Source organism: Helicoverpa armigera, chromosome 16 (assembly GCF_030705265.1).
Source record: "Helicoverpa armigera isolate CAAS_96S chromosome 16, ASM3070526v1, whole genome shotgun sequence".
Classification (NCBI taxonomy): Eukaryota; Metazoa; Arthropoda; class Insecta; order Lepidoptera; family Noctuidae; genus Helicoverpa; species Helicoverpa armigera.
In genome coordinates, this window is record NC_087135.1 from 7748918 (window position 1) to 7775170 (window position 26253).

Consider the following 26253-nt stretch of genomic DNA (forward strand, 5'->3'; position numbering starts at 1 on the left):
GCTTATCAAATTGAACAACTTTTGCTAAAACGTCATACCTGTATATGGTACAGAGAAGCTGGGCTCTTGGGGTTCCACATCAGGTGTTCCAGATCTTAAAATTTATTATCTCAGCTGAAAATGCTCATCAAATGAAACAATTTTTGCCAAGGCACCATATTTGTATCTCTTATAGTTTTATTGGTCTGTTGGAGTTCTCCACCAGGTCTTCAAGTTTCGAAGATAAATTATAGCCTATATGTTGACCAGGCTTAATACTGATACAACAAAGAAAAAATCATTGAAATCCGTCCAGTAGTTCCGAAGATTAGCGTGTACAAACAAACAGACATACAGACATACAGACATACAGACATACAGACAAACAGACAGAGTTTTTTTTTTGGATTTGTGCTCCATTACTGATTCTAAACCCCACCCAATTATTATTTTTTTAATATATTCAATGTACAGACACAGTTTTTTTACAGATTTATTATATGTATAGATAGATTGTAATGAAACTTTTCCTCTCTCTTCATGTAATATGTACTAAATGAGAATTGAAATCGAATAAAAATTTAAATATTGTGGTGGTTTTCTCTAAACTTTCGAAAATTGATATTTATCGCAGGTATATACAGACACAATTAAATTAAATAGTGTTGTCTATCCTTCTGCATCCACGTCAAACATAGAAGTAAAAATACACAAAAATGCTTTGAAGATTGCAATGGCGTATTGTAAACATTGTGGCATAGTGATAACTATGTACAAAAAACATCATGAAAATTCTGCACGTGTAAAATATTATGCCAAAATACGGTTATTAGGTACAATTCAAATGGATAGATAACGATTTAATATTATACTGTAATCATAGCTCAAAGTGTGCTTCAAACAATTTAATTGACGCCAAAATGAGTCTAACTAAAGGCAGTAGGCATTAACTGATTCAGGTTCAAAGCCCAAGGTTAACGTATTTATTCACCCAGTCTTTTCTGACCACTTGGATAAAAGCGATGTTTCTTTCCCTTCAGATCCGAATGGTTACAATCTAGGAGTCATCAATTCATGAGTAAATAGGTGACTTCTAGGCAGGCATGCTCCACCATGATCACAAAAAGTTGTTTTTTTACCATGGACTATGATTCTTTACGGCTAGCATTCATCCTTTGAGCCTTTTTCCCAACTATGTTGGGGTCGGCTTCCAGTCTAACCAGATTCAGCTGAGAACCAGTGTTTTACACTGTGTGTTGTTGTGTCTTTACGGCTAGCATTATGTTCTTTAATTGTAGATTTCTCACTCATAAGAGTGATTTAATATTGATCGACATTATAATAGTAATAATAAATGCTCGGAGGGTAGGTGCCTCGTGGAAAGTGGCGAGTGGGCCGGTGATGCTGGACCCACAGGGAGCGCGAGATCTGCGTTTAAAGTCCGCCGAGGTATCCTCACCCTTCTCAGCCGCTCATGTACCTGTTGCCCTCTTATTGCTTTTCAGTGACTGATTCCCGGGGGCCCAGTAAGTGAGTTGGAGAGTCTCCACCTGCCATTTTTACGTGTATTTATTACATTGTTATCGGCAGGTGCCATAGTTCCCGTAGTTTCCCCATTCCTAGTCCATTTACATCCCATCACAATAGCCCAAGTAGTTTTCATCCATAGTTAGCAATAGTTTAGCACAGAACCGGGGATTGTCCTTGGGTACATTTCTATAGTGTATACAGGGATAATCGTCGGTTTTGTGCCACCATTTCATTAAAGTTGTCTCAAAAGGGCTTCAGCGTGTTGGCTTCGGCCCCACGTTCGCCTCCCAAAAATCCGGGACTCTATAGTCCCGAGGTCTGGTAGAGACATACAAGATAATAATAATTATAATGTCGATCAATATTAAATCACTCTTATGAGTAATAATACGTAACGATAAAGGCATTTAGAATAAAATACAAAAGTGCTAATTCAAACAACTTTTATTCCTTATAAATAAAACAAATTATTGCCTATGTTGATTTTCTGCTAATGGTGAAACTCGTTCTTGAACATCGATTAAATGGAGAGCTACAAAAAGAAGAACACAATTTTAATAATTTATGTACACAATGGCAGGACTATAATGATATCTAATTTTGTGGATGGTAAAGATACAAATGAAATATCACCTCAGATTTATTTTCCATGAAGCATTTTGCCAACAGCGCAGCTCTCTCACACCCAGCATCACCATCGCTCACAGAAGCATCATTTACTGGAATGAAGAAAACCAAAGACTATGGTAAGGTATATGTAACAAAACCTAACTATAATGTCAGGGTAATTAAGCTTGGGAAAATGAGAGACAAGATTTCAGTTTCGACTGTTCCGGATAAATTATAAGAACCAAACTAATTAAAAAATCAAAATCATTTCTACAAACTTGGCTGCAAATCAACACTTTTTGAAGGTCAAAACTCACAAAAGAAAGCCTCCATTCGTCTATATCATCAACTAGACATAGTTTAGTTCATGATATAAACGAAATGTAAGAAAATATCCAACCTGAATTGCATTTTTCTCCAACACTCTTCAGTTTTGCAAAGAGATCGTCATTCTTCACCACATCTTTTATTCTGGAAATACTGGCATCTGAGTCGTATTTACCAGCACTTGTTATCTGAAATTATATTAATATTCGAAAGTGAATTTATATGCCCATTACCTAGTTAGTAATTTGTGATTAGGATTTTGATGAGATTATGACTTTAGAAATAAATTAGAATCACCGAATGAAAAGTGAAACTGCCATAGGCAGCTAGATTAAAAGAATAGAAAATTGGAATAATATTTTTCACCAATTCCTTGCGGATGGCTACCTCTCTAATACAGTGTTAGCAGACTCCGCGTCTTAAGGCTACCCAAAGTCTGAGCGGTTAGCCTAAATCACATTTTTGCAAAGCCAACTTACGATTCCGAACTTCTTAAACACGCAAGCTATGAAGCAGGGCTTTAGAGCATCCGGACTGCGTTCTTGTTGGGCCTTCTTCAAATCATCCTCGGTAATACCGAATTCATTCCTGCACTCCATTACTAAAGGACCCAACACTTGACGAAAAGATGCTCTCGTCTCGTCATCGGCCTTTAAACAAAAATGCAAAAATAATGTTACAGACATAGATTTTAGCTGCATAAATTACTTCTTGGTCTAAATGTAAAGGTCATGCACATTAAAATAATGGTTCATCCGTCTACCCTTTAGCTATATCGGGGTGGACTTCTAGTCCAACCTGATCAAGCTGAGTTCCAGTGTTTTAAACGGAGTGACTGTCCATATGACCTGCTAAGTGCAGTTACCCTGACAAATTGTTGCCTGACAATCACACAGTGACCAAAAAAAATACCGTTCGGCACAGTTCTATCTAAAATGTACTTACATTGACGTTACTGAAAACCACAGCCACTGCAGCAAAAACAAGACAAGTGAGTTTGGACATTTTGTACTTTATAGATTTGTACTCTAGTTGAAACTTCAGCTGTGTGTGACCTGTATATGATCCTGAGCCCTATTTATATAAAATTCCCATAGAGAAATAATTGGATGTTAGGTAGTTATGTTATAATATTATGATAACTACCGCGTATGTGTCACAACATTGCCGCTAATGCAACATAAACGCAGCTTAAAACGATTTATTCGGTTTAAAGGTAATTTTGGAATATTAATAGTATTTGCTTTTTGTTGTGATCTATTTGAAGAACAGAAATTTAGCCATCAGTCGCTTTGACAGCCTGACGTGTCATATTAAGCTGTACGCAAAAGGAACTTTTTACATAGCCAAAATATACCTGCCTAAACATTGAATATCTGTAAAAAAATATAAAGTCAAAAGGTTCAAGGTAGATGTAGCCACACACCCGTGGCTAGAGTTAAGTGTACCTTTTTTCGTATTTATAACCGCATATAAACTCTTCCCATACTCTCTCTTATATTTAAATTACTGCAAGTAAACTCCCTTACGTAACTCCTTTTGGTGCTCCTCCTATCTACTCCCTTATATAGGTACTCTTTTATGTACTACCCCTATGTACCCCTTTAAGTTTTCTGTTATGTACTTCCTTATATATCGCCCAATAGAGGTATACTGCGTGCATCAGGGAGTATATAGGATTAGTACATGTAAAAGTGTATGTTTAAAGGAGTATACATTACTATTAATGTCATTAAAGTTGACGAATACATACATATGCCTACCTAATATTTATTGGCTTCGCACGATAACCAGGAAGATTCACCTAATTTAACGAGATACACCTACTTAGGTACTATGATTATGTGTAATTTTATATGAATTACCTACTAATTTGGCACTAAGCATTGTCGAAATAAATAAAGCAATTTATTTGAAAAGCAATCTAGGTGATACTGAAGGACGAGTAACATTGTGTTCGAAAATTAGGAAACTGTGATCGTAGGTATTTTCGTATGCTCATTGCATTGTAGTGTATCTGTCAAGTATGAGGGCGTGGGTTCGATTCCAGGTCAGGCAAGTACCAATGCAACTTTTCTAAGTTTGTATGTACTTTCTAAGTATATCTTAGACACCAATGACTGTGTTTCAGATAGCACGTTAAACTGTAGTACCCGGCTGTCATTGAACAACCTTGGCAGTCAGCAGCCAGTAAAGTCTAACACCTGTCTGACACCTGTCTAACCAAGGGGTATGCCTGGGTAACTGGGTTGAGTCAGTCGCACCTTGTAAAGCGCTGTTACTCAGCTAAAGCCGGTTAGACTGGAAGAGAACCCCAACAAGATCTTTGTTAAGTGGCTATTAAATTATGACTTTAAAGCTACTCTATGGATCTATTGTCCGAAGTAAGTTTATTCTTGGTTGTTCGCCCGGATTCCAGAGTTAGTCATGGTCAATTGTTAGAGTAAATATTATTCATCATGTTTATCCTTTACTCAGGATTATGGTATCGCACTATCAATTAAATAATCAAACTTCAAATTATAACAAAATAACTTTATTCACAAAAGGAAATATTATTTTGCACTATCCGTAATAAGTAGGTCATTTTCTGTATAATTTTGTCTCACTATGTGTCAATTGTTCTCATCCTTATAGAAGTCAGCAGTAGAAGTTTACAACGGGACCTGAAAAAGAAGAAAAACATTAATAAGTATTTTTAATTTTAGTGATAAAGATACCCTAGTACCTCATTTAAAAAAAAGCTATTTTATCGAAGAAGCTATCTCGTTCATCATCCTTCCAAAAAATCTGCCAAATTCAATGAAAGCTGTCAGATTGTTGATTTTATACTCAGCAACGCCGAAAATTGTTGTAGGGTACCAACATTTTATTTTTGCAAACTTAATTAGACCCCATCCCATCTCTATTCACTGTTGAATAAGGGTCTCTCCATAGGTTGTACCACAATAACCAACTCTCTTCACTACATCATATTAAAAACAAATGAATCACAACAAATTACCTCAGCCTTGTGCTCCAAGAAGCAAGCTGTCAGCAACGCTCCCCTCTCGCAACCAGCATCTCCATCACTCACGGCCTTGTCATTCACTGAAAACAATAAAAGAAAATCATCAATGCAAATGAAAGTAAACAATGTATGTAGATCTCAGTTAGCCATTTATGCTCAATGATGCCCATTGTTGTTCATAAGACCATACACAATAAAATCTACAGGAAGATAAAAGTAAAAGATAACTCGATTACTAGGTCTCGTAAAAATGGCATCAATAGCGTCATTCAAGAATTGAATAACCTGTTGTAGGAAACAGACTATATAACATTTTATTTTCATTGTCATGTATTTAATATATGTCTAAGAGTAGCTATTTCTTTATCAAGCCATTATTTATTCAAAAATTATATTACCTGATGCGCATTTCTTTCCAACTTCAGCGAACTTGGCGTAAGCTTCGTCGTTGCTCACGAATTTCTTGAGTTTCTCCAGAGCCTTGTCCACATCATATTCGCCTTTGCTGTTGAACTGAAAAGAATAAAAAACATGTGTAATAATAATATAAAAATATCTATATCATTATATTGTAGAAATGTTTACAATTGACGCGATCATGACCGTGATCATGACATAGTAATTGATATAATATCTTACAATACAATTGATTTCCCACAGCAATAATAACGGGTATTAAGTACCTACAGCTATTATGGTGATCCACATCTCATAGATCCGCATGGTAATTAATTTATTATGACGTCAAATACATCCAGTCAATCCTTTGAAAGCAATGCAAATCGTTTGAAAGAAATATATGCCACCTTCACCTTCTTCAGATTTTCGAGAACTAAAATCTTTTTGTGCTTCAAAAACCTTGCAAAAGTTCGCCAATTCGTTTTACAAGTACACGAGTGCACGGACGTCATTATCGATGCAGGATTTTTAAAAAATATTGTTAAACTTGATTGGATTACATGTAATATTATAAAAATGAAGAGTTTTTTTGAAAACGTTTCTTATCGACTAATTGACTGATATGTAAAAATATTTCAGTGTTAGCTATTCCATTAATCCAGGAAGGCTACCCTTATATAGGCTTTTTATTTGGGTAAGCGGAGCTGTTTCGCGAGACGAAAGGAAAGCTAAATTATTAGCTAAAAAATATTTATACTCACAACTTCAGCTTTCTTGTAAACGCAGCCTAAGAAACAAGGTTTGATGTTGTCAGCGTTCTGATTGTCCTTAGCAGACTTCAGCTCATCATGGCTGACTCCGTGTTCCTTGGAGCACTCTTCCACGATCGGCTTGATAGCTTCGCGGAAAGCGGCCTTTTCTTCTTCGCTTGCCTAAAGAAGATATTATGAAATTAGTATTGACTGATAAATAGAAGGACTTCCTTGCAGACAGCCGTAGAACTGGCTCAGGATCGGGTGGCCTCTTCGATCAACAACGTGGCCTGGAGATCGATGGGAAGCTAGTCGCCATAGTCACGTTCATCAGACATTAAGGATATGACCAAGAAGAATATAATATAGATAATAGAAGTGAATCTTTTACTTTAGATTAATTATTTCATTAAAGATAGACTTGTTGCTTTTTTATATTTCCTACCTGTTTACATAAAAAAGTATTACTTCACTCAAGTGAATAAAATAAAGAAATGTAACAAATTGCAGAGGGAAAGAAAATCAGACGAAAGCTTTTATAATATAGATCACAGCTAAAGACCCTAAAGTTCAAAAGTGGACAATATCCAAATCCATGATTGGTCTTTAAGCGTATAACTTTATACAATCAACCCTTCAATGCCTGCCGGGGCTGCGGGTTGTTTGAAAGAGATACCGCGGCCCTGGTACATAAAAGGCCTATGACGGAACACGACGGTTTTTAGTCAGTAAGAGTCTGACACTCCCTCACCGCTGCTAACCCACCGCGTTAGGGGTCATTTGATGATTTTTGACGTCGTTAAAAAAAAAACCCTTAAGGAGATAGAAAAGAGGGTTAAGTAATAAATAAACACTATTGTCATTCACAATGTACGGCTTTAATAGCCTGCAGTCAAATAGGTTTTATTGCATATACTAATGAATACTTCCTAGATTTTTTTAAAATTGTTAAGTTAAAAATAAGCTTTTTAAAAGCCTGACCCAAAATATTAACTACAATGCACGACTTACATAAGCCTGACTCGCCGCCACAACACACAAAACTAAACAAGTGAACTTGGACATTTTGTTACCACACTTGATCCTTCGAAGCTTCAACTGTGTATGCAGTACCTTGTTACCCGACACCTATTTATATGAAACTCCTGTTGACTGGTAATTAGATACTAAGTAATTATCATTACATTATCTGCGAGCGGCTCAATGCTAAAACCGCAGGAAATGTAGCAAAAAATACCTCTTTGTTCGTCTACTTTATCAGTGACTCTTCATACGTGTGTCCAGTATTTGATTAATCTTTGATTTGTTTAGGAAATTTGTCGGACTTTTTTTGGAGATACTGTCGCGAATCTTTACTGAGAAATGTTATAAATCTGATCAGTTTGTTTATTGGTGAATCTCAGGAATTAGTGGTCTGATTAAAAAGAATATTTCAGTGTTGGATAGTCCATTTGTTAATCCGGGTGCATAAATTTAGTTCTCACGGGATGCGTGTGACATCGCTGGCAGAAGCTACTGCATATAATATGAGGTGGGAAAATGATAGACATGGTAAACATTTTCTTTGCTAGCTTGGATTAACTTTCAATAAAGATGGAAAAGCTTTCTCTTAAATAGAAGAATCAATGAAAAGGACTAACTGGAAGTTACTTCTAGAACGGGTAATGGCGCATCAAAAATAGCAAAAGGATTTAAATGGATAGGTATTATTTAAATTAAGCGCATATAAATAACTTAATTATGCATTACAGTGTAAACATAATTATTTTAATTATGAAAAGTAGTTTATTTATAAAACTCGTGGCTAATTATAAGCCGCATGGGTCAATTGGTCATAAGGATGGGTGACCATCTTGTCATGACGAATTCCTACGTGTTCCAAAACACGGTGGGTCCCGGCGGTCACTTGAAGATCTATGGCAGTCGTTACAGGAAGTCGGAAAGTCTTACTATAGGAGTCAAATATTCATTCACTCCATGTTAACTATGTATGGTACTTATTTCCGTCAGTTTAGATTAGAAGACGACTTCGACACAGTTTTTAGCAATAGTTTGACGTTTCGAATAAGCTTTTATAGGCGTATTTGTAATAAAAAAAATTGAGTTTGAGTTTTCAACAGGCTAGGTTGATGAGTTCTAGAAATATAATTTACATAGCATTTAACCTGAGGATGCTATTCAAAATATATTACAGTGCGTTTCCCATTCATATGCATGAAGGAAGACTCAACTATGAAATAAACATCACAGAATCTATTTATTATTGTTATCTAACCCTCGGAAATTACAATATCTTAGATAGTAATATCGGACTCTAAAAAAACCGTGTACCATACCACCGCGTAGTTACCTACCAGTGTATTTTTTACTTGCATTACCTATTTGCATACTAAACTACTTGTGATTTCCCTTGTTTTTCTCTGTTCCCGTTTTTTATCTAACATCTAAAATAGAAACAAAGTAGAATCATAAAATTACCCATTAGACCACTACAAAGTTCAGTCTCAAGCTTCTAAGAAAAACTACAAATATACGTGTTTCCATAATATCTGCACATTATATGAAATTGTTATGAAAATATCTAATATTAAAACAATTTGTTTGTAAGGGCATATAAACAAGGACCGCTGACGTTAAAAGTATATTAATACTCTGATTCGAATCAATCTTTCATTGATAATAAGAATCACAATTGGTTTCAATAAGTTGTGTACTTAATGCTTCGTTCAGTCCTAAAAGAAGTGGACAAATATTGAAGTTTTAATGTTTCAAATCTACACAAAAGTTCACTTGTTTTTTTTTAATCTTGACGTCTACCACAACCACTCACGGTCAACTAGGACATGGCTTAGCTATTCTAACTCAGCCTCTCTTTCAGTATGCAACTATCTTTATGAGAATCAAGACATAAAAACAAAGTCCAGTTACTAAGTGCAATTGTAACCGGTTACTTTGTCGTATTAATGTGAATCTTAATCACGATCAGTTATCTATTGGCAACTGTCACAATGCTGATTCACGTGCACGCATCCATTGACGTCACGTGAATTAACCACGTAAATCGACGGCGTTCACCATCTGCCTAGCCTTTTCCTAACTTTGTTGAGGTCAGCTTCCAGATAAACCAGATGCATTTGATTACTAGTGTCTTACATATTTCGCGCTTCCTATCTGACCTTCCCAATCCTTACCTGAGCAATCCAACACTCCTTGGTAATACTGGTTGTCATAATTCTGGCATTTGAGTACCCAAAACGAGTGCTAAAGATGTTCAAATTACAGTGGACCGGACCCACAAATGAAACTTTGCTTCCAAAACTCCTCTTCATTACCCACAAGCTCCTCGACGACAGGTCAATCCCTCGATGCCTTTATCCAAACTAATATTATAAATGCGAAAGTAACTCTGTCTGTCTGTCTGTCTGTCTTTCTGTCTGTCTGTCTGTCTTTTCTTCACGCCTAAACTACTGAACCGATTTGTGTGAAATTTGGTACAGACATAGTTTGAAACTTGAGAAAGGTCATAGGATAGTTTTTATTACAAAAAAAAATAAAAATAAAATTATTCCGGACATATAGCGCCATCTATTGGTCAAATCAAAAATCTGCTGGTAGTCACTATTCCACGCGAACGAAGTTGCGGGCAAAAGCTAGTTAAAAATAAAATAATTTATTATTTAAAATAATTTATTTTTCTGAAACATCAATTACCAACTATAGGTACTTAGTTGCCAATTTCAATTGCATACTGATGGCCAAAATCTAAAGAAGTCCCAAAATGACTTTACCACAAAAAAAAAGGTAATTGGATTTATTTCGATTACTCAACAGTTACCGCCTAAGTATCATTATTCATATCGCCTAGTGATTTACATATTTGCTGCTTCATGAAATGACTTCCAGTAGCATTTTAGCAGGCGCGGCGTTTCAACTATTTAGTGAGTTGCCTAACTTCATCTAATACTTCAAAACGGGGCATTTTCTGGTGTAAAATCATCAGATGAAACCTCGTGGGTGCAGCGTGGGGAAGTGTCAGACTCTTACTGACTAAAACCTGCCATGTTCTCTAACGTAATCCATGAAAAAACTGTTTTAATAACAAATCCCGGGGATTTCCCATAAAAGAACTATAGTTGTTAGTTGGATTTATTTAGATCCAACAAAAACAAAACCGGGAAACGCAATTCATCGTGACATTGCATCTCAGTTGTTATACAAACCGTTTAGATTGATATATGATGTCCTCCTAGCCGATTATCGGCTATGGCGGCTGTTCTCATGTAAGGAGATTAGCCAACTACGCAGGACATATTATAGTGCACGAGTATTTGCGCAGACACAGGTGCACTCACTATTCCTTCTCTCTCATAACCCGATGGGACGGCAATCCGACACGACCGGTAAGAGATCAGGCGCAGGACCGACATTTACGTGCTCTCCGATGCACGGGTGTATCAATCACCAGCTTCCAGACTCCGGGCTGCTTTGTGAAAGTCTTCTAAAACCCACAAAGCGATTTCGGCCCGACTCGGGAATCGAACCCGAGACCTCGTGCTCAGCAGCCGCACTTGCGACAGCTAGACCAACGAGGCAGCTTAGGTTACGATCAACGAGGCAACGAGGTTTAGATTAGTATCTAGAGGAAAAAATAGTTTTATATAAATTGTACCTAACTACTTCGCACTTGTATACATATGCCTAAGTAAGTCTGCGAAGCTGGATTTCATGTATGGTTGGATAAAGGTAAGGCAAATCGTGGTATATAACTTTAAGAGATAGGTATTTAAGTACTTCAGAGTAGGGATAAATAATACTTGTATCCTAATATTTCTAATTTATCTTTGTGAAAATACTTTCCTACTTAATACTTTTACTTTTACTTAATACTTTAGTTAATACTAACTAAATGATGATGTCCACGAGATAAACATATATATACCTACTCTTATTATACCTGTCTATATAAGAATATAATTTACAAAGGTGACGCATTCTAGCATAACAATTACATATAGTGACAGATTAAGATTTCTCAGGCTTCAGTGACTGACTAAAGGGTTATTATAATGTTAAACATGTTACAAGTTAAATGGCACGTGTAACAGAAACTAATTGATTCCTGTTTTTAATATTAACCTGATAACTAATTCCACACTTTGACCAAATACTCATACAAATGTGTTACGGATCCAGTGAATTGAGAATTACAAACGTTGGTGCGAGTACGTGCCAAATATTATTTCGCCATTTGGTAAAAGTTGTGTAGACGTGTTGGGGTCAGGACGAAGTCCAATTTATGTAGCTAACATTCTAAGCCTTTTTTCCTTTTATTGACAAAATGTGTAACCCTTCGAAATTGGTCACGTGAAGATTGAACCTATTGACCCCAGCTAGAATAAAGGTAGTATAAATACAAGTGGTACATGTGTACAGCAAAAGGGACTTCAATAAAAAAATATATATTAGGTAACAGATTTATTGCATTAAAACGTAACAAAAGGAATCTTGAAACAAATCTAGTACAAACGCGTGGCAATTGTAGTCCGAACAGCTTAGATGAGGATCTGTAAATAAACAGAAATATAAATCAAACATACTACAAAAAAAATCTTACCTAAGAAGACTCTTGTAATTAAAATTGTTGTAAATTCTGACTTATCATAATTGATTTATGATGTAAGGATGACTCATATTCGAATAATTATATATTTTTATACTAATATATTCCTCACACTTTGTCAAAATTTCATCTGGTCCCAAACCTAGCATAGAAGTTTGCTAGGCATATTTAGTAACGGAACATCGAAACTGCTTTTTTTTCCTGAAGGGTAGAAAGGTACAATTGAGGCTCTGTTTTTTTTTACACAATTTTCAAAGAGACTTCATAGACTTTTTTCTTAATAACTTACGCTAGTCTTGTGTTCCAACAAGCAAACAGCCAGATGCACTCCCTTCTCACAGCCAGCCGCATCACTCACGGGCTTATCCTTAACTGTAGTACAAAAAATGAATTTATTTAATAACTCACAAATTCAATAATGGAGCTAAAATTGCACCACGTAAATAATAATCTGATGTTTTATTTAATAGCTACATATAAGGGTTTTTTCTAATCTTATATTGTATGTAGCTTAACAATCTTAATTTAGCTTGAAAAGTAGCCTGGCTTGTTTTTATCCCGATGCCTGGAGTACTTCCCTTGAGACGTGAAGCTAACAATTTGAAGTGCGTTCCATTCTTTGTAAGAATCAAAACAAGAAATAAATATCAGTCTGATTTAAGAAGAGTGTGTTATGGTCAAAACTTACTTTTGGAACAATCATTGAAGGCGTGTTCTAAGTTCTTGTATTGATCGTTGTCCTTCACAATCTGCCTCAGGTTTTTCAGACCGGTGGCCGCGTCGTATTCTCCTTTAGCATCAAACTGTTGAAACAAAAAGTATGTACATTACCATTTCCCAATAATGTCATCAAAACAAACTGATGAGATCTCAACTTATTAAATGAAACTGCAGTGAAGATTGCCGTTCATCATAATTATAAAAAGTTGGTTATGAATTCTTCTATACACTCCCATAAAGAAGTGATGAAACAAATAACTCTTCATACATACACGTTTTTAAATAATCTTACTTTTAGACTAGGTATCAAATGACTTGAAAATTCCATATTACGCCAAACTGACTACATACCTACATATGGAAATTACGATACCCATGTTCACCAGAGGACGGCAAAAGACCGAAATAATAATAACTAGCTAATTCCAGACTTACAATTCCAGCATTCTGGAACACGCAGAATAGGAAGCAAGGGTTGATGCCATCGGAGCTGCCTTTGGCCTTGGCCGCTTGGATGTCAGCGTCAGTCACGCCATGCTCCTTGGAGCACTTCTCTATGACTGGCTTCAGAGATTCGCTCAGAGACTCGCCGCTGGCAACCTGGAATAAGATTATTTGTGCTTTTAATTAAGTGCTCATTTTTTTTTTTTGTTTACGATTGCCAATAAAAATTCAACAGAAAAATGATTTCTATCTAGTTTATCTGTTAAAGGTTTTTTTTTTATATAACATTGAGAATCATCAATTTAACAAATCCAGTCCATTATAACGATTGACTATCGGCTCTATTCGGTATCTACATGTAATATCTACCCATCAATCAATAACGGTACCATATAATCAAAAACATCACTAATATGGTGATCTATTTTCACATATAAAAATCAAAAGCTTTTTCAAAATCTACTTACACTGATGAAGGTTGCAGCCACCGCGCACAAAACGAGACCAGAAAACTTAGACATGATGCACTCTTCAGTTCAGATCTCCTGTTCCTTAGAAGCTCCAAATATTAATACTAAAATCTTAAATGAGCCAGCTATTTATATTAAAAGCATGTCCTTTAAAAATGCCAGATCATTATTAATATTTAATCTTAATATTTCGATGAGTGCAACAAAAACTTAGCAAAAAATTAGAAGCAGCTTTTATTCAATTAATAAATTAATATAAAAACTTCTTGCTATAGAAACTGAAATTCTTCCTGTTAAGCATTGTTCAAGGACTAAGATACAGCTATAGTTATTGTTATAGCTACTTACATATTTCTTGGTGTATTTTCACATTCATTGAAAACAATTGGATAGTTGCCCATTTATGTATGTATTTTCTAAGCCTGTAGGGCACGCTCCGAATTTTTTGACGCTTTTGTAGTTTTAGGTATTTTGCTATAACAGTTTCAATTTCTATTAAAATATTTGTAAATGTGATTACTTACAGAATATTTTGCAATTTACTACAAATTAGTTGTAAAGATTGTGTTCCATTTTTAATACAATTAAATATTACCTTTATGCCTGAGTTTGATTAATGTGGTTTTTTTTCGGTCTATGCAGTCATGTAACAAAAATCGTTCGTAGCATCTTTTATAAATATGTTAATACATAAAAAATGATAATTAGCACTCAGATGGTCCATCGAAGTTTTTGCTGTCATGAGCTTTTGATTAATTTGACGGGTTTTTATTTCACTATGCTGGCTTTTGTTTAGTATGTAAACATGTGGCCTTGGTCTTAAGTTGAAAATTCAGAATAATGAACGGTACCTTATTCTGGTTCGGAGTATTTTTTTATACGTCTGGGGATCAAAACCTTGAGAAGTGCATCAGTGCATTATAGGTAATTCTTAGGCAAATTTGGGAAAAAATCGTTTAAACCTATTTTTAATGAGAAAATAATTTCTGCATATAAAACCAGTTTTTCAAATAAAATATTTTAGAGCAGATGTTTTAGCGATGTGCAAAAAAAATCCCAACATTTTTGAATAAAATAATAAAATTGATAAAATTCAAACAAATATATTACATTTAAAAAATAAAAAAGAACTGTATACAATCAATCAGTGCAGCCAACTTTCTCTTGCATCCGTTATCCGTTTAGACGAGTATCTGAAACAATTGAAAGTTACATTAATATGGCAGTGTCATTGTGTTTACTATTCTAGCCGCCAAAAAGTCCCAAATACATCTATGCACCAGCACCAGATCAGGCCCAAAAATACCCGAGTATAGTATTGACTTATAAGCCTCATTTTGATATGAAAATAAAGAGTGAGTGGAAAAATTGACTTCTAACATTCAATTTCTTTCAGTTAGTCGATTATTAGATAATCCAACCGAAAACGTCTCAATATCACAGTACGCCGCAAACAGCCACGGTGGGCAATGCACGGTGCCATATTATGTGGACAAGCATAATATGAATATTGCATACTTGCATCAACACTGCAGCCATTTGCAGGGTTTAGTGATGGTGGTGGTGATGTCCCCAAGGGAATAATAATGGCCTAATGGGTTTCACCTAAAAACATTAGAGTAGGACAACTAAAGTGCTAGATAGATTTTAATTAGGCTTAATCAGAATGAATCTTATTAATATTTGCTAAGGAATAAAATTGTATGAGCAGTGTACCTCAGCTTTGTGCTCCAAGAAGCATGCCGTCAGTAGTGCGGCCCTCTCGCAACCAGCGTCTCCGTCACTCACGGCCTTCTCATTCACTGAAAACATTTTTATCAACTTTAGCAAACTAATATTACCTCTTATAATTATTAATATTTTACGAGTTATAAAAATAGCTACTTTTCCATTCTATTCTTGTAAACTTCTGCCAAATGTTTTGGGAATAGCTTCCACTTTAACTGTTTCGACTGTACAAAATGTTATTCTTAAGCTCTAAAGGTCGTCGAGTAATTACAAAATGACTACAGGCACCAACAAATTAAAGTGTTTCTTTTGGAATGCTGCTGAACAATGGCTTTGTATCTGATTCTTTATACAAAATTATCATACCTGCTTTGCAAGTATTTCCAACTTCAGCGACCTTTGCTAAAACGTCTTCATCACTCACGAACTCCTTCAATTTTTCTAGAGCGTGGTCCGCATCGAATTCGCCTTTGTCATTAAGCTGTAATTATATATATCTTATGAATTCTTTGCTTTAGTTTTTGCATCGTTTTTGCGCTAACGTCTTCTTCGTAGGTAAACGTAGTGGATATAAAATTAACTGTATCGTCATTGCCAGCTATAGAAACTACTTCAAAATGTCTCAAAGATTCAAGGCAAACGTAGTAAACGTTTAGAAACAAATTGCCGAGGATTTTGTTTTTACTTACAACTTCAGCTTTCTTGTACACGCAAGCTAAGAAGCAGGGCTTGACTCCGTCTGCGCTTTTTGCCTCCTTGGCAGCTTTCAGGTCATCAAGACTAACTTCATGGTCCTTCATGCACTCCTCTACAAGAGGCTTGAGAGCTTCGTGGAGCTTGGCTTTATCTTCATCACTGGCCTGGAATATAAACAATAAAGTTCTTTCTCCTTCTTTTCTAACAAAATTCGGACGTGAGATCGGACTCGACTATGATATAAATGACCACATATTTATATAGGCGAACATGATTCTTCTATTCGCTGTGATGTATTTAATTTTAATTTTCTTTGCATATATTCTAATCACCTAATTTTATAAGTATGTAATGTTTATGTTGTTTAAAAATTTTAAGGTAGATACTAACCAAAGATGTTAATACTACTCTCTATGAGCTGTAATATGTAGTTGTATTTTGTTATAATTGTTATTGTCGATCGTTTTAATTTTGCCTAATTTTAGTAATGAGCAACAAACAGCATTTTGTAAAACTGATCAAAAATTGTTCAAGTGGTGTTAACCTTTAAGTAATTAATACACTCATAAATGTAATTTCAAATCAAATATTGTAAACGAACTGTGTAAATAATTGTTGGTTAACCAAATAAATAAATAAATAAATAAATAAATAAATAAATGATAATATAAAAATCTGAAGAACTTACATGAACCTTGGTCAAGCTTACAGCCACAACACACAAAGCGAAAAAAGTAAACTTAGACATGTTGTATTGTTTCAATGCACTCCTAATCCTCTGAAACCTGAAGTCTGTATGCCATGATTCGTAGCCCAACACCTATTTATATGAATCTCCTGTAGTAAGGTAATTTGACGAAGTAATTATCATTATCGTCTCACTACCGCGGTACTTTACGGTTTAACCGTTTCCCGCGATTGCAAAAAATCTTGCGAACAAAGGTCGCATTTTTCGTCTTTGTCTATGCCAAAGGAGATAATGATCAAAGAGTGCTCGCAGCTCCCCACCATTTTACCCTGGTCCCGAGAGGACCAACATCCGAATAAAAAATTGCCTATCTTCGCTCCTGGAGGATCTTCAATCTATGTGCCGAACATCTGAATGGGTTCTGATGGTTAACAAGGTTAATTTATTAAGTTCATATTGAATACGAATTTTCTCCTCATGAACTAACTTTTTTAAGACATGGGAAAATTGTAAGCATCGATTCCGTTTTTTTTAATTTTCATAAGGCTTCTAGTATTTTTTTTAACTTTCTGTTGGCAGATTATCCTAATATCCTATACCTATCCCTAGTATTTCAAACCAATTCTAATTGGTTTATTTTATTATGTCACGGTGCCTAATTTTGCTTGTTAGGGAAATGTTTTCAAGCATATCATGAATTAAGGCTAATCAGTGTCGATAATAATTGGCTATGCATTACCTACCTACATCAAATATGGTCATCATGATTTATGTGAAATATTGAGAGAGCTATTCTCACACTCAGTTTTAAAATTCCATAGAAGATCAAAGGTTCTGTTTCGAGTTTCTGTAGGATGTTATTCACTTTTAATAAGTATAAGTTGTTGAACAACATGGGATTTGATAGGAATTATGTAAGTACTTTTATATGAGGAAATATGGCTATTTCTTATAATTATATTATTATTTTTAATGGATAGATTTTTGGAGTAAAATTCAGATGTCTTTATAATCAGGGTCACAAAATATAAAATTAGCTTTAGATACACCTTTTTGACAGACAAATGATAAATGGCGGAGACTAGAATAAAATTATAAATAATTTATAGTCTTTTCTGGATTTTACGATGAGTCAAATGTATAAATATTATATCTAATTCTATTATTCAAAGCAAGCTGCTAAAAATAGCCGTTGTAGTAACCATTAAAAGGTGCGTAGGTATCTTTTTTCAATTAATGAATGCAATTAATAATCTAATGAATCCACTTAATATGATTGCAAGTACAGGAAAAAATGAAACGTAAAAAAATACAAAACTATAACGGATTTATTGAATTTCATGACAAGGAACAAACATTGTAATATTATAGGAGTTTTGTGTGAAGCGGACAGCATCGACGTTAATAATCTCAACGCGGCACTTAGATGATAATCTAAAACAATTGAAAGTTACATTAGACACGTCATGCTAACAAATCGTCATGAAAAACAAAATACAAAAGTTGTAAACACTCGACTAATGTACTTTTAATTTCAAATTCCATATTGACTTGTATCATAGGACTATATCGATTTGATTCCTAAATTCTTAGGAGCCTTTGAGATACTAATGAAAAAATTGATGTTTTACCTGAGCCCTGTGTTCCAAGAAACAAGCGGTCAGCAGCGCAGCCCTATCGCAACCAGCAGCTCCATCGGTCACAGGCTTGTCATTCACTGTAAGAATTTGAATAATACATTTTACTATCGTTATAGTTATAGAGTTCGTAGGTAAGCAACGTTTGTCGCTTTCGATCCGTCTTTGTCGGTCATGACGAGAGGCCTCGTGTTTCGGAAAGCACGTTTCATTGGTGAGCCCGGCAGTCATCCAAACATCTTTGGCAGTCGTTTTAAATTAGATCGACGACTAAGAAAAGTCAGACAATCCGTCTTATCAAGGGGCATCGGGTTGCCCGGATAACTGAGTTGAGGAGGTCAGATAGGCAGAGTACAACACTAGTACTCAGCCGAATTCGGTTGTACTCGAAGCCTAAGATTGGAAAGCTAAGCAGCTAAGCTAAGATTATAATTAATTCAAAACTATTTATTTGTTTGCTTTATAAGAGTAAATATTTAACATACCTGAAGCGCATGTCTTGCCAACGGCAGCGATTCTGGCGTACTCCTCATCATTGGTCACGAACTTCTGGAGCTTGGTCTTAGCATTGGCGATGTCGTATTCACCGTTGTCGTTGAACTGTGAAACGATAGGTAATATAAAGCTAGAACGAAACCAAAGAATAACTAAATCCAGAATCCTAGTCTTATAATATTTTGAAGACAGGAGTCAAATCTCCCTGAGGGACCCCTAAGGCTAAAAATGACAAAAACGCCAAATCCTGTGTGGGCTGCGGGATTGTTCGAATGAGTTATCAAGGGCCTTGTACATAAAGGGCTCAAGGACCAACATGGTGGTTTTGATCAGTAAGAGTCTGACACTCCTCCACGCCACACCCACAGCGGGATAATATACCAGGAATAAAAGAATTAAACATCTCCATAATAAAGTAATTTCAAAGTTTAAATACTTACGATTCCAGCTTTCTTGTAGACGCAGCTCTGGAAGCAGGGCTTGATGCCGTCAGCGCTGTGAGCAGCCTTAGCGGCCTTCAGGTCATCCAGGGTAACTCCGTGCTCCTTACCGCATGCTTCCATAATAGGTCTCACGGCCGCACGGATAGCTTCCTTCTCCTCTTCAGTGGCCTGGAATCCGAAAACAATATTTTAGACAATCTTCAAATGAAATCTTTATTAATGTTTTTAATGGAGTTTCTTGCCGGCTCTTCTCCATGAGACCAACTTTTTGGAACCGTGCAGCTAGTGTGACGTTTCATGGAAGCCTGCAAAGGCCTATTTGAAATAAAAACATTTGACTTTGACTTCGATTATAAAATTGGGAAAAAAAATATTGCCTCTAGCTATTGTAATACATACTGATAATTTATATATTTTTTTAATTTCAGTAAATAAGATTTAAATAAAAATATTTAATGAATAACATTCAAATAAAAATATCTTGTTAAAACTTGCGTGAACTTTGCTCAAGCTCACAGCCACGACGCACAGAAGCAAGCAAGTGAACTTAGACATGTTGTACTGTTAGACTTTGTACTGTTGATCCTTCGAAGCTTCAAGTGTGTATGCCAGAGTTCGGGGTCCGTCGCCTATTTATATCAAAAATCCTGTAGTATTAAGACTATGGTAGGCGGAAATATAATACAAAAAATAACCTATGGTCAAAGTTCATTTTTTTCCTAGACGTAGCTTTTTGAACCTTGGACATTGTTTAAATGGTATTTTTTCATAATTCATAATCATCAGTTAGTGTAATAGTCTGTTAGCGATCTGACGTGAGTTAAAGATATGCTTTATTTCCAGTTCTCGATATTTCAGAGTTAGGTTTTTCTTTTATTAAGTTGGGGACGACTATGTATGGGGAGAATTTTAAATACGGCTATATTTCGTGACTATCTTGTTCGATAATTTAGAATAAAATGATCTCTTCAATCCAGTCACATTACAAGACATTATCCATGGTAAGACTGACAGACTTTCTGGCTTCTGATTAGTCACAGCAGCTGCAGAAAATGTACAAATGACAGCTTTGTCAGACTCAAAGCATATAGACATAGATTATAGCTGTTTCCTGTGAAAATTACTTACGCACTATACGTAATAATTTTCCAAATTGGCTGACTAGATCCAGAGATATTCACAACGTCACAAACTTTACTTCTTTTGTTTAGATAAATGGTCACATCCACAACACAACCTTGATCATTGAATCTATGCGACTGCTAAGTGCTAATCCTAATTATACTGTCACGTGAAAGAGTGCACCTACGGGATAAGTAGTATTTTGACGATTCTATATTGCCCACGCAGACGAAGTTGCGGGCAACAGCTAGTTTTGAAATAAAACGTGTTCAAACGTAAGGTTGCGCAGCTATCGAATTTTCTTTAAAATTGCCTTTGTTGGTAAGTTATGTGTAAACTAAATACGTTTATGTGCAAATAAAGGATATCTCATAATGCATCTCTAGGTATATTGTTTGTCTTCCATTTCTTTAGGAGAATTTCCGATAAGACTTTTTTTCTAAGGTTTTGGAAGTGTGTAGGCACACTGCCAATTCCGTTTGTAAAAATCTTATAAGAAATCCAAAGTGCTAATGTTGCTCCAAAACGCTGGGCTCTAGAGATCTGAATAAAAATGAGACTTTGGAAAAATTATCTGTGGGTTATCAGAAATAGATCATTCGATACGATAATTTCATTTATTTTTCTATTTGCCAGCCAAGTCTGCAGGCCAGTAACGTATTGGGGGTTTAGAAAAGGTTTCAAGCTTGTCTCAAATACTCACTCAAACATCTTGCCAGATCTCGGATTGTCACAGGTCATTGTGTTAAACATTCATTGAATTCTTCTTCTACGTGAAGTTTTACTGACTTACCTCAAACACTTATTATAATATCTTACTGATAGGTGTTCAAAGGTAATGGTTCTAGATTTCAAGTAAGATTGTACCAGGTGCCCTTGCTTAGAAACCAGTTGATGATGAAGATGAAAGGCTAAATGCTGTATTTACAATGCTGTATTCGAACGGCATTTAAACATAGAAGTAAGTGTAATTAGAACCTCTCTACCTTTAGTAAGAAAAGTTTGGGGTAGCAAAGGATAGTTAAAGAAATAACGTAATTTTTTTTTTACATATTTTACTAGAACAAAACTATACATAAGCAGCTACTTTGGAAAAGTAACACTAACAAATATTGTGTAGGGAAATCGTTTCCATCTAGATGCAACAAAGCCCATCGTTAGAACAACACAAAGAAAGTAATTTATCCATGAAGCTGCAGACTAGTACTTTAATTGAAATCTCTAGTGGAGGTACTGAGCTCTGAGTCTGTAAATCACTTTCATATGATTTTATTTAACACTTATGAACAAAACAGCACTCAGTAGTTGTAGGTACCAACATTTCCATAAAGTAGGTCCTCAAAGCCTCCATTAACACTTTTTCAAGAATGGTTCTTCAGAGACTTTTTAACCGTTATACGCTGACCTCTGCTAGTATATACATTATTTTACTGACTGAATCACTATAATAGTTCCTAATCTTAGATAAGTGAATTAAAATATTACATATTCTGATGTTCTGTGGTCAATCTCGTCTAGGAAGGCTTGTAGCGTTCTGAATATTTATATTTCATGTTATTCGTAGTAAATACATCCACATGAACTTTTGAATGCTCATTTAATTTACGTCAAAATCATCTAGGTTAGTCGTGTTATTTTGCACATTCTTAATATCATCCTCCTGAACATCCCTTTAAGTATCGCCATTTCAAAAGAAAACAAAAAAGTTTACAAAATTAAAACGGATTTATTGAACTTAATACATAGGAACAGAGATTGATGGCTGCGTGGTAGTTATCTCGCTGAGGCATTTAGATGATGATCTGAAACAATTGAAAGTAACATTAAATACTACTGCTCAGTTTCTTGAAAATGATCAGCTGCTTTGACAAATGAAGGTTTCCCAAAAGACACTAGGACTTATTGTCACGAAAAGTCCTAAAAGGAAAGCATTAAAGTAAAAACTGCAATATATTATCTGGAAGATAGCCTTAGGAGACTTATATAAAAACATAGGTTGATGCTTATTTTGTGTTTCAAGTGAAATGCAATATTTACCTCAGCCCTGTGCTCCAAGAAGCAAGCTGTCAAAAGTGCGGCCCTGTCGCACCCAGCGGTGCCATCGCTCACAGCCTTGTCATTGACTGCAATCAAAGAACGGTATTATTAGTTAAACAAATATTATAAAATTATCAATATCTATATAGATGATAAGTTTAAGAGGGTAAATATTGCTAAGTTTCATACCTGAAGCGCATGTCTTGCCAACGGCAGCAATCCTGGCGTACTCCTCATCATTAGTCACGAATTTCTGAAGCTTGGTCTTAGCGTTGACGATGTCGTATTCACCGTTGTCGTTGAACTGTAAATTAGGATATATTCATTAACAATGTTTAACATTGATGACAACTTAAACCAAGTGATTATCATTAAAGTTCTAACTTACAATGCCAGCTTTCTTGTAGACACAGCTCTGGAAGCAGGGCTTGATGCCGTCAGCGCTGTGTGCAGCCTTAGCGGCCTTCAAGTCATCCAGGGTAACTCCGTGCTCCTTACCGCATGCTTGCATAATGGGCCTCACTGCCTCACGGATAGCCTCCTTCTCTTCTTCAGTAGCCTGAAATCCAAAAATAATTATTCTTTATCAACTCTCATTAAAATATAGCAAGGATTAAAAAAAATGGTCAGCTTTAATTTAAAAATAAATATTTAAATGTAAATAAAATATAATACGTTTTCAGTTACAAACTTACGTGAACTTTGCTCAAGCTGACAGCCACGACGCACAGAAGCAAGCAAGTGAACTTAGACATGTTGTACTGTTAGACTTTGTACTGTTGATCCTTCGAAGCTTCAAGTGTGTATGCCACTATTCGGGGTCCGACGCCTATTTATATGAGACTCTTGGACTTTGGAACTCACAACTATTGGTACTTACGCAGGAAAATACCAAAAAAAAAACATGTGTACAAAGGTTATCAAGCATATTATTCCTTAACGGAAGTTTGTGGATGAACCTCTTTTGTGTTGTCTTGCTTGGTGTTTGTAATTTCAGCAGTTTTTATTTTGGCATTTTTTCTGGGTAAAGGTAATTATGTTTCATAATGCTATCAATTCAACACACTACATTCACACTAGGCGACACCAAAAACTACCTACATAGGGAACACAAAATGTAAGAAGTAAGTGGTACGTAGTAGTTATCTTGTATTAGTTGTCGTCCGTGTTGCTATTTCTTCTCCTTAAAAAAGCGTGACAACCATCAGCATACTTACCATGTTGTTGTATTTTAAATCAACAATTATTGTCCCTTGCTTCCATCGTCTGTTTAACGATACCAAGATTCTCGTTCATATTGGATTGTTGAAGCGCTGAATAAGAATGGCGAATATTTATTTTATTCACTACAGAAAACGTTGATCTGATTGTTTTATAACAAGCTACAAATTAGACCATTTGTGAAAGTTCATTTGTCAAATTAATGACTGCAACCAGAGCTTAGAAGCTTTTAGCTCTGAGTGTTTTTCATGTGTTTTTGTATGTCGAGCATATTGGATCCGTTCAATGTGAACATTAAATCTCCTTCCTTCACTCGCATTTTGAACGATTCCTGTCAAAATAAAACTTTAAAACTTCACCCAATCCTCAGACAATAGAAAAAACTTATCAAGGAAGTTGGAGCTGGACTGACAGGCAGGAGTTGGAACAATATTCATTTAACTAAATCGTTAAAAAGACCATTTAATAGTGTTAATTGGAAACTTTTTTTTTGTCAAATCAATGAAACTATTTAGAAAAAGTTTATGGTATCTCCTAGTATTTTATATCCAGAATGAAATGCCAAAAAACAGATGTGTGATTACAGATATTTCGGATCATTTTTGATTTTTAAACCGCTCTCAGCAACAGTGAGCATAGTGGTATCATTACTATCATTCTCATTTTGCTGTTGTTGATAGATATATGTATTACTAACTTCCGTTCGCGGCTTCGCCCTCGTAGTGTGTTGATAGTTTGATAGCCTGTGTTAATCCAGGGTATATATCACCTATCTACATACCATATTTCAACATACATTCTCACAAACTTTCTCATATAAAACATTAGCAGGATTATCTAAGTGAACCTACGACTAGTTCTTACGATCAGTCTTACCAAGATGTATCGGGTTGTCCGGGTAACTGGGTTGAGGAGGTCAGATAGGCAGTCGCTCTTTATACAATACTGAAACGCAGCTGCATTAAGACTAAATGCCAACCCCAACATAGTTGGGAAAAGGCTCGGGAGATGAATACAGTAGTTTGTAGTGTGGTTGGTCACTTTGCTAGCAGTTGAAATGAATCTATCCATTCCCGACATAACTGCGTAAAAATTCTTTTTTCTTCTCATTATTCTTACCGATTAAACTTACCTCTTTCATTCAACTCTGTCTTATTCATACTTAACATATCAACTGCAACTGTACTTACGTACTAATCTGCATACAGAAAGTACTGCTTTAAAAAACAAATAATAAATATCCCTGTTTTTTAATGCAGATGTTTTATTTAAATAACTACGCATTTTCACGCAGATTCATCCGCGTCCCATATTAACTTCTTCGGAAATAGTGTAGCTTTCTAACAGTGAAATAGTTTTTCAAATATATTCAGTAGTTTTGAAGCTTTTAGTCAAACAAACACACAAAAATAACCTGTCTATAATTTAGTGTAGATAATTAATATTGATATTCATTTGAGTCGTTATAGATTTTTCTTAATAAAGGAATCTCTTCATCATTTGCATTTTGTTGGAGTCGGCTTCCATTTTTTTATTATTATTAAACGGTTTTATTTAGCTCACCCTGTTTGTTTTATTATTTATTCTTGGGTCAAATTTAGTCATTCAAATTTAAGTACCTTCCTGTTGTCAGATTGATCTCAAACTTGGTACACACCTTCAATTCCGATGACAATACAATATAGTAATATCAATAACATTGTAAATCCAAGATGGCCGCCGGTACAAAATTACGGATTACATATTTTTTCCACAACCCTCTCAATTTGGGTATCAAATGAAAGGGCTACTCAAGTAGAATACTGTCAGCAACCCCAGCGGGGCCCAACAGGGCCAAGGCCTGCCTGGGCTGCGGGATTGTTCGAAAGAGTTACCGTGGTCCTGGTACATAAAAGGCCTACGACGAAACAACGGTTTTTAGTCAGTAAGAGTCTGGCATTCCCTCACCGCTGCTGACCCATAATTAGAATGAGGAATATTCGGTAGGCATTTTCATTAAATACTAAAAACTAGAAAATAAAAAATCGGTAAAAAAACTTTTAAGTTAAACGGTTTTATACCTTATGTGTACTGAAAACTAGAAAATAAAATAAAACTGTTACTTACCTATAAACCTACGTAGGTGGTCCCGGTCATATTAGACTAAAATAAAAACGTGGGGCCCTCTGAAATCTTACCTATGGCAAAGCATATCTTTATACTTTGGTAGATCGTGAGCTCGGCGTTAGCTGGTGAAGCCGCTACTGCTGATTATTATTGATTGTGAAAATCTCCAGTTACGATTATAGTAATTCGATGCAATCCACACCTATTATACCTCTAGAAG

General features: G+C 35.4%; 5 protein-coding genes across 5 annotated transcripts; all 5 read right to left on the reverse strand.

Moving 5' to 3' along the window:
* Positions 1–1935: 1935 nt before the first annotated feature.
* On the reverse strand, positions 1936–3735 carry LOC110379340 (uncharacterized). The gene is made up of 5 exons (XM_021338982.3): positions 3391–3735; positions 2925–3095; positions 2519–2633; positions 2143–2228; positions 1936–2041 (listed from the first exon to the last, which is right to left on the reverse strand). Exons 1-5 carry the CDS (start codon positions 3448–3450, stop codon positions 2030–2032), a joined length of 444 nt encoding a protein of 147 aa, XP_021194657.3. The 5' UTR covers positions 3451–3735; the 3' UTR covers positions 1936–2029.
* Positions 3736–4965: 1230 nt separating this feature from the next.
* LOC110379339 (uncharacterized) lies at positions 4966–7689 on the reverse strand. The gene is made up of 5 exons (XM_021338981.3): positions 7618–7689; positions 6616–6786; positions 5854–5968; positions 5450–5535; positions 4966–5111 (listed from the first exon to the last, which is right to left on the reverse strand). The coding sequence occupies exons 1-5, from the start codon at positions 7669–7671 to the stop codon at positions 5100–5102; spliced, it is 438 nt and encodes a 145-aa protein (XP_021194656.3). The 5' UTR covers positions 7672–7689; the 3' UTR covers positions 4966–5099.
* Positions 7690–12066: 4377 nt separating this feature from the next.
* Positions 12067–13994, reverse strand: LOC110379351 (uncharacterized). Its single transcript, XM_049844449.2, has 5 exons — positions 13858–13994; positions 13382–13546; positions 12915–13029; positions 12516–12598; positions 12067–12170 (listed from the first exon to the last, which is right to left on the reverse strand). The coding sequence occupies exons 1-5, from the start codon at positions 13909–13911 to the stop codon at positions 12159–12161; spliced, it is 429 nt and encodes a 142-aa protein (XP_049700406.2). The 5' UTR covers positions 13912–13994; the 3' UTR covers positions 12067–12158.
* Positions 13995–15378: 1384 nt separating this feature from the next.
* On the reverse strand, positions 15379–20195 carry LOC110379350 (uncharacterized). Its single transcript, XM_049844437.2, has 9 exons — positions 20043–20195; positions 19545–19715; positions 19095–19209; positions 18604–18689; positions 16973–17104; positions 16278–16448; positions 15955–16069; positions 15577–15662; positions 15379–15465 (listed from the first exon to the last, which is right to left on the reverse strand). Exons 1-9 carry the CDS (start codon positions 20100–20102, stop codon positions 15409–15411), a joined length of 993 nt encoding a protein of 330 aa, XP_049700394.2. The 5' UTR covers positions 20103–20195; the 3' UTR covers positions 15379–15408.
* A 2186-nt stretch (positions 20196–22381) lies between these two features.
* Positions 22382–23539, reverse strand: LOC126055405 (uncharacterized). Its single transcript, XM_049844445.2, has 5 exons — positions 23402–23539; positions 23095–23265; positions 22896–23010; positions 22707–22792; positions 22382–22471 (listed from the first exon to the last, which is right to left on the reverse strand). Exons 1-5 carry the CDS (start codon positions 23459–23461, stop codon positions 22460–22462), a joined length of 444 nt encoding a protein of 147 aa, XP_049700402.2. The 5' UTR covers positions 23462–23539; the 3' UTR covers positions 22382–22459.
* Positions 23540–26253: the final 2714 nt, after the last annotated feature.

Excerpts from the sequence above, each read along its gene's own strand:
- LOC110379340 (XM_021338982.3), bottom strand. The coding sequence starts at position 3,450 with ATGTCCAAACTCACTTGTCTTGTTTTTGCTGCAGTGGCTGTGGTTTTC. Across the intron at positions 3,096-3,390 it reads TGGTTTTCAGTAACGTCAAT|GCCGATGACGAGACGAGAGC; the intron begins GTAAGTACATTT and ends TTTTGTTTAAAG. Across the intron at positions 2,229-2,518 it reads TGGAGAAAAATGCAATTCAG|TAAATGATGCTTCTGTGAGC; the intron begins GTTGGATATTTT and ends TCTTCATTCCAG.
- LOC110379339 (XM_021338981.3), bottom strand. The coding sequence starts at position 7,671 with ATGTCCAAGTTCACTTGTTTAGTTTTGTGTGTTGTGGCGGCGAGTCAG. Across the intron at positions 6,787-7,617 it reads TGGCGGCGAGTCAGGCTTAT|GCAAGCGAAGAAGAAAAGGC; the intron begins GTAAGTCGTGCA and ends TATCTTCTTTAG. Across the intron at positions 5,536-5,853 it reads TGGAAAGAAATGCGCATCAG|TGAATGACAAGGCCGTGAGT; the intron begins GTAATATAATTT and ends TATTGTTTTCAG.
- LOC110379351 (XM_049844449.2), bottom strand. The coding sequence starts at position 13,911 with ATGTCTAAGTTTTCTGGTCTCGTTTTGTGCGCGGTGGCTGCAACCTTC. Across the intron at positions 13,030-13,381 it reads TGTTCCAGAATGCTGGAATT|TTTGATGCTAAAGGAGAATA; the intron begins GTAAGTCTGGAA and ends TTGTTTCAACAG. Across the intron at positions 12,599-12,914 it reads CTTCAATGATTGTTCCAAAA|TTAAGGATAAGCCCGTGAGT; the intron begins GTAAGTTTTGAC and ends TTTGTACTACAG.
- LOC110379350 (XM_049844437.2), bottom strand. The coding sequence starts at position 20,102 with ATGTCTAAGTTCACTTGCTTGCTTCTGTGCGTCGTGGCTGTGAGCTTG. Across the intron at positions 17,105-18,603 it reads TCTTGGAACACAGGGCTCAG|GTGTTGGGCTACGAATCATG; the intron begins GTAAAACATCAA and ends TCATATAAATAG. Across the intron at positions 16,449-16,972 it reads TAAGCTTGACCAAGGTTCAT|GCCAGTGATGAAGATAAAGC; the intron begins GTAAGTTCTTCA and ends TTTATATTCCAG.
- LOC126055405 (XM_049844445.2), bottom strand. The coding sequence starts at position 23,461 with ATGTCTAAGTTCACTTGCTTGCTTCTGTGCGTCGTGGCTGTCAGCTTG. Across the intron at positions 23,011-23,094 it reads TCTACAAGAAAGCTGGCATT|TTCAACGACAACGGTGAATA; the intron begins GTAAGTTAGAAC and ends CCTAATTTACAG. Across the intron at positions 22,793-22,895 it reads TGGCAAGACATGCGCTTCAG|TCAATGACAAGGCTGTGAGC; the intron begins GTATGAAACTTA and ends CTTTGATTGCAG.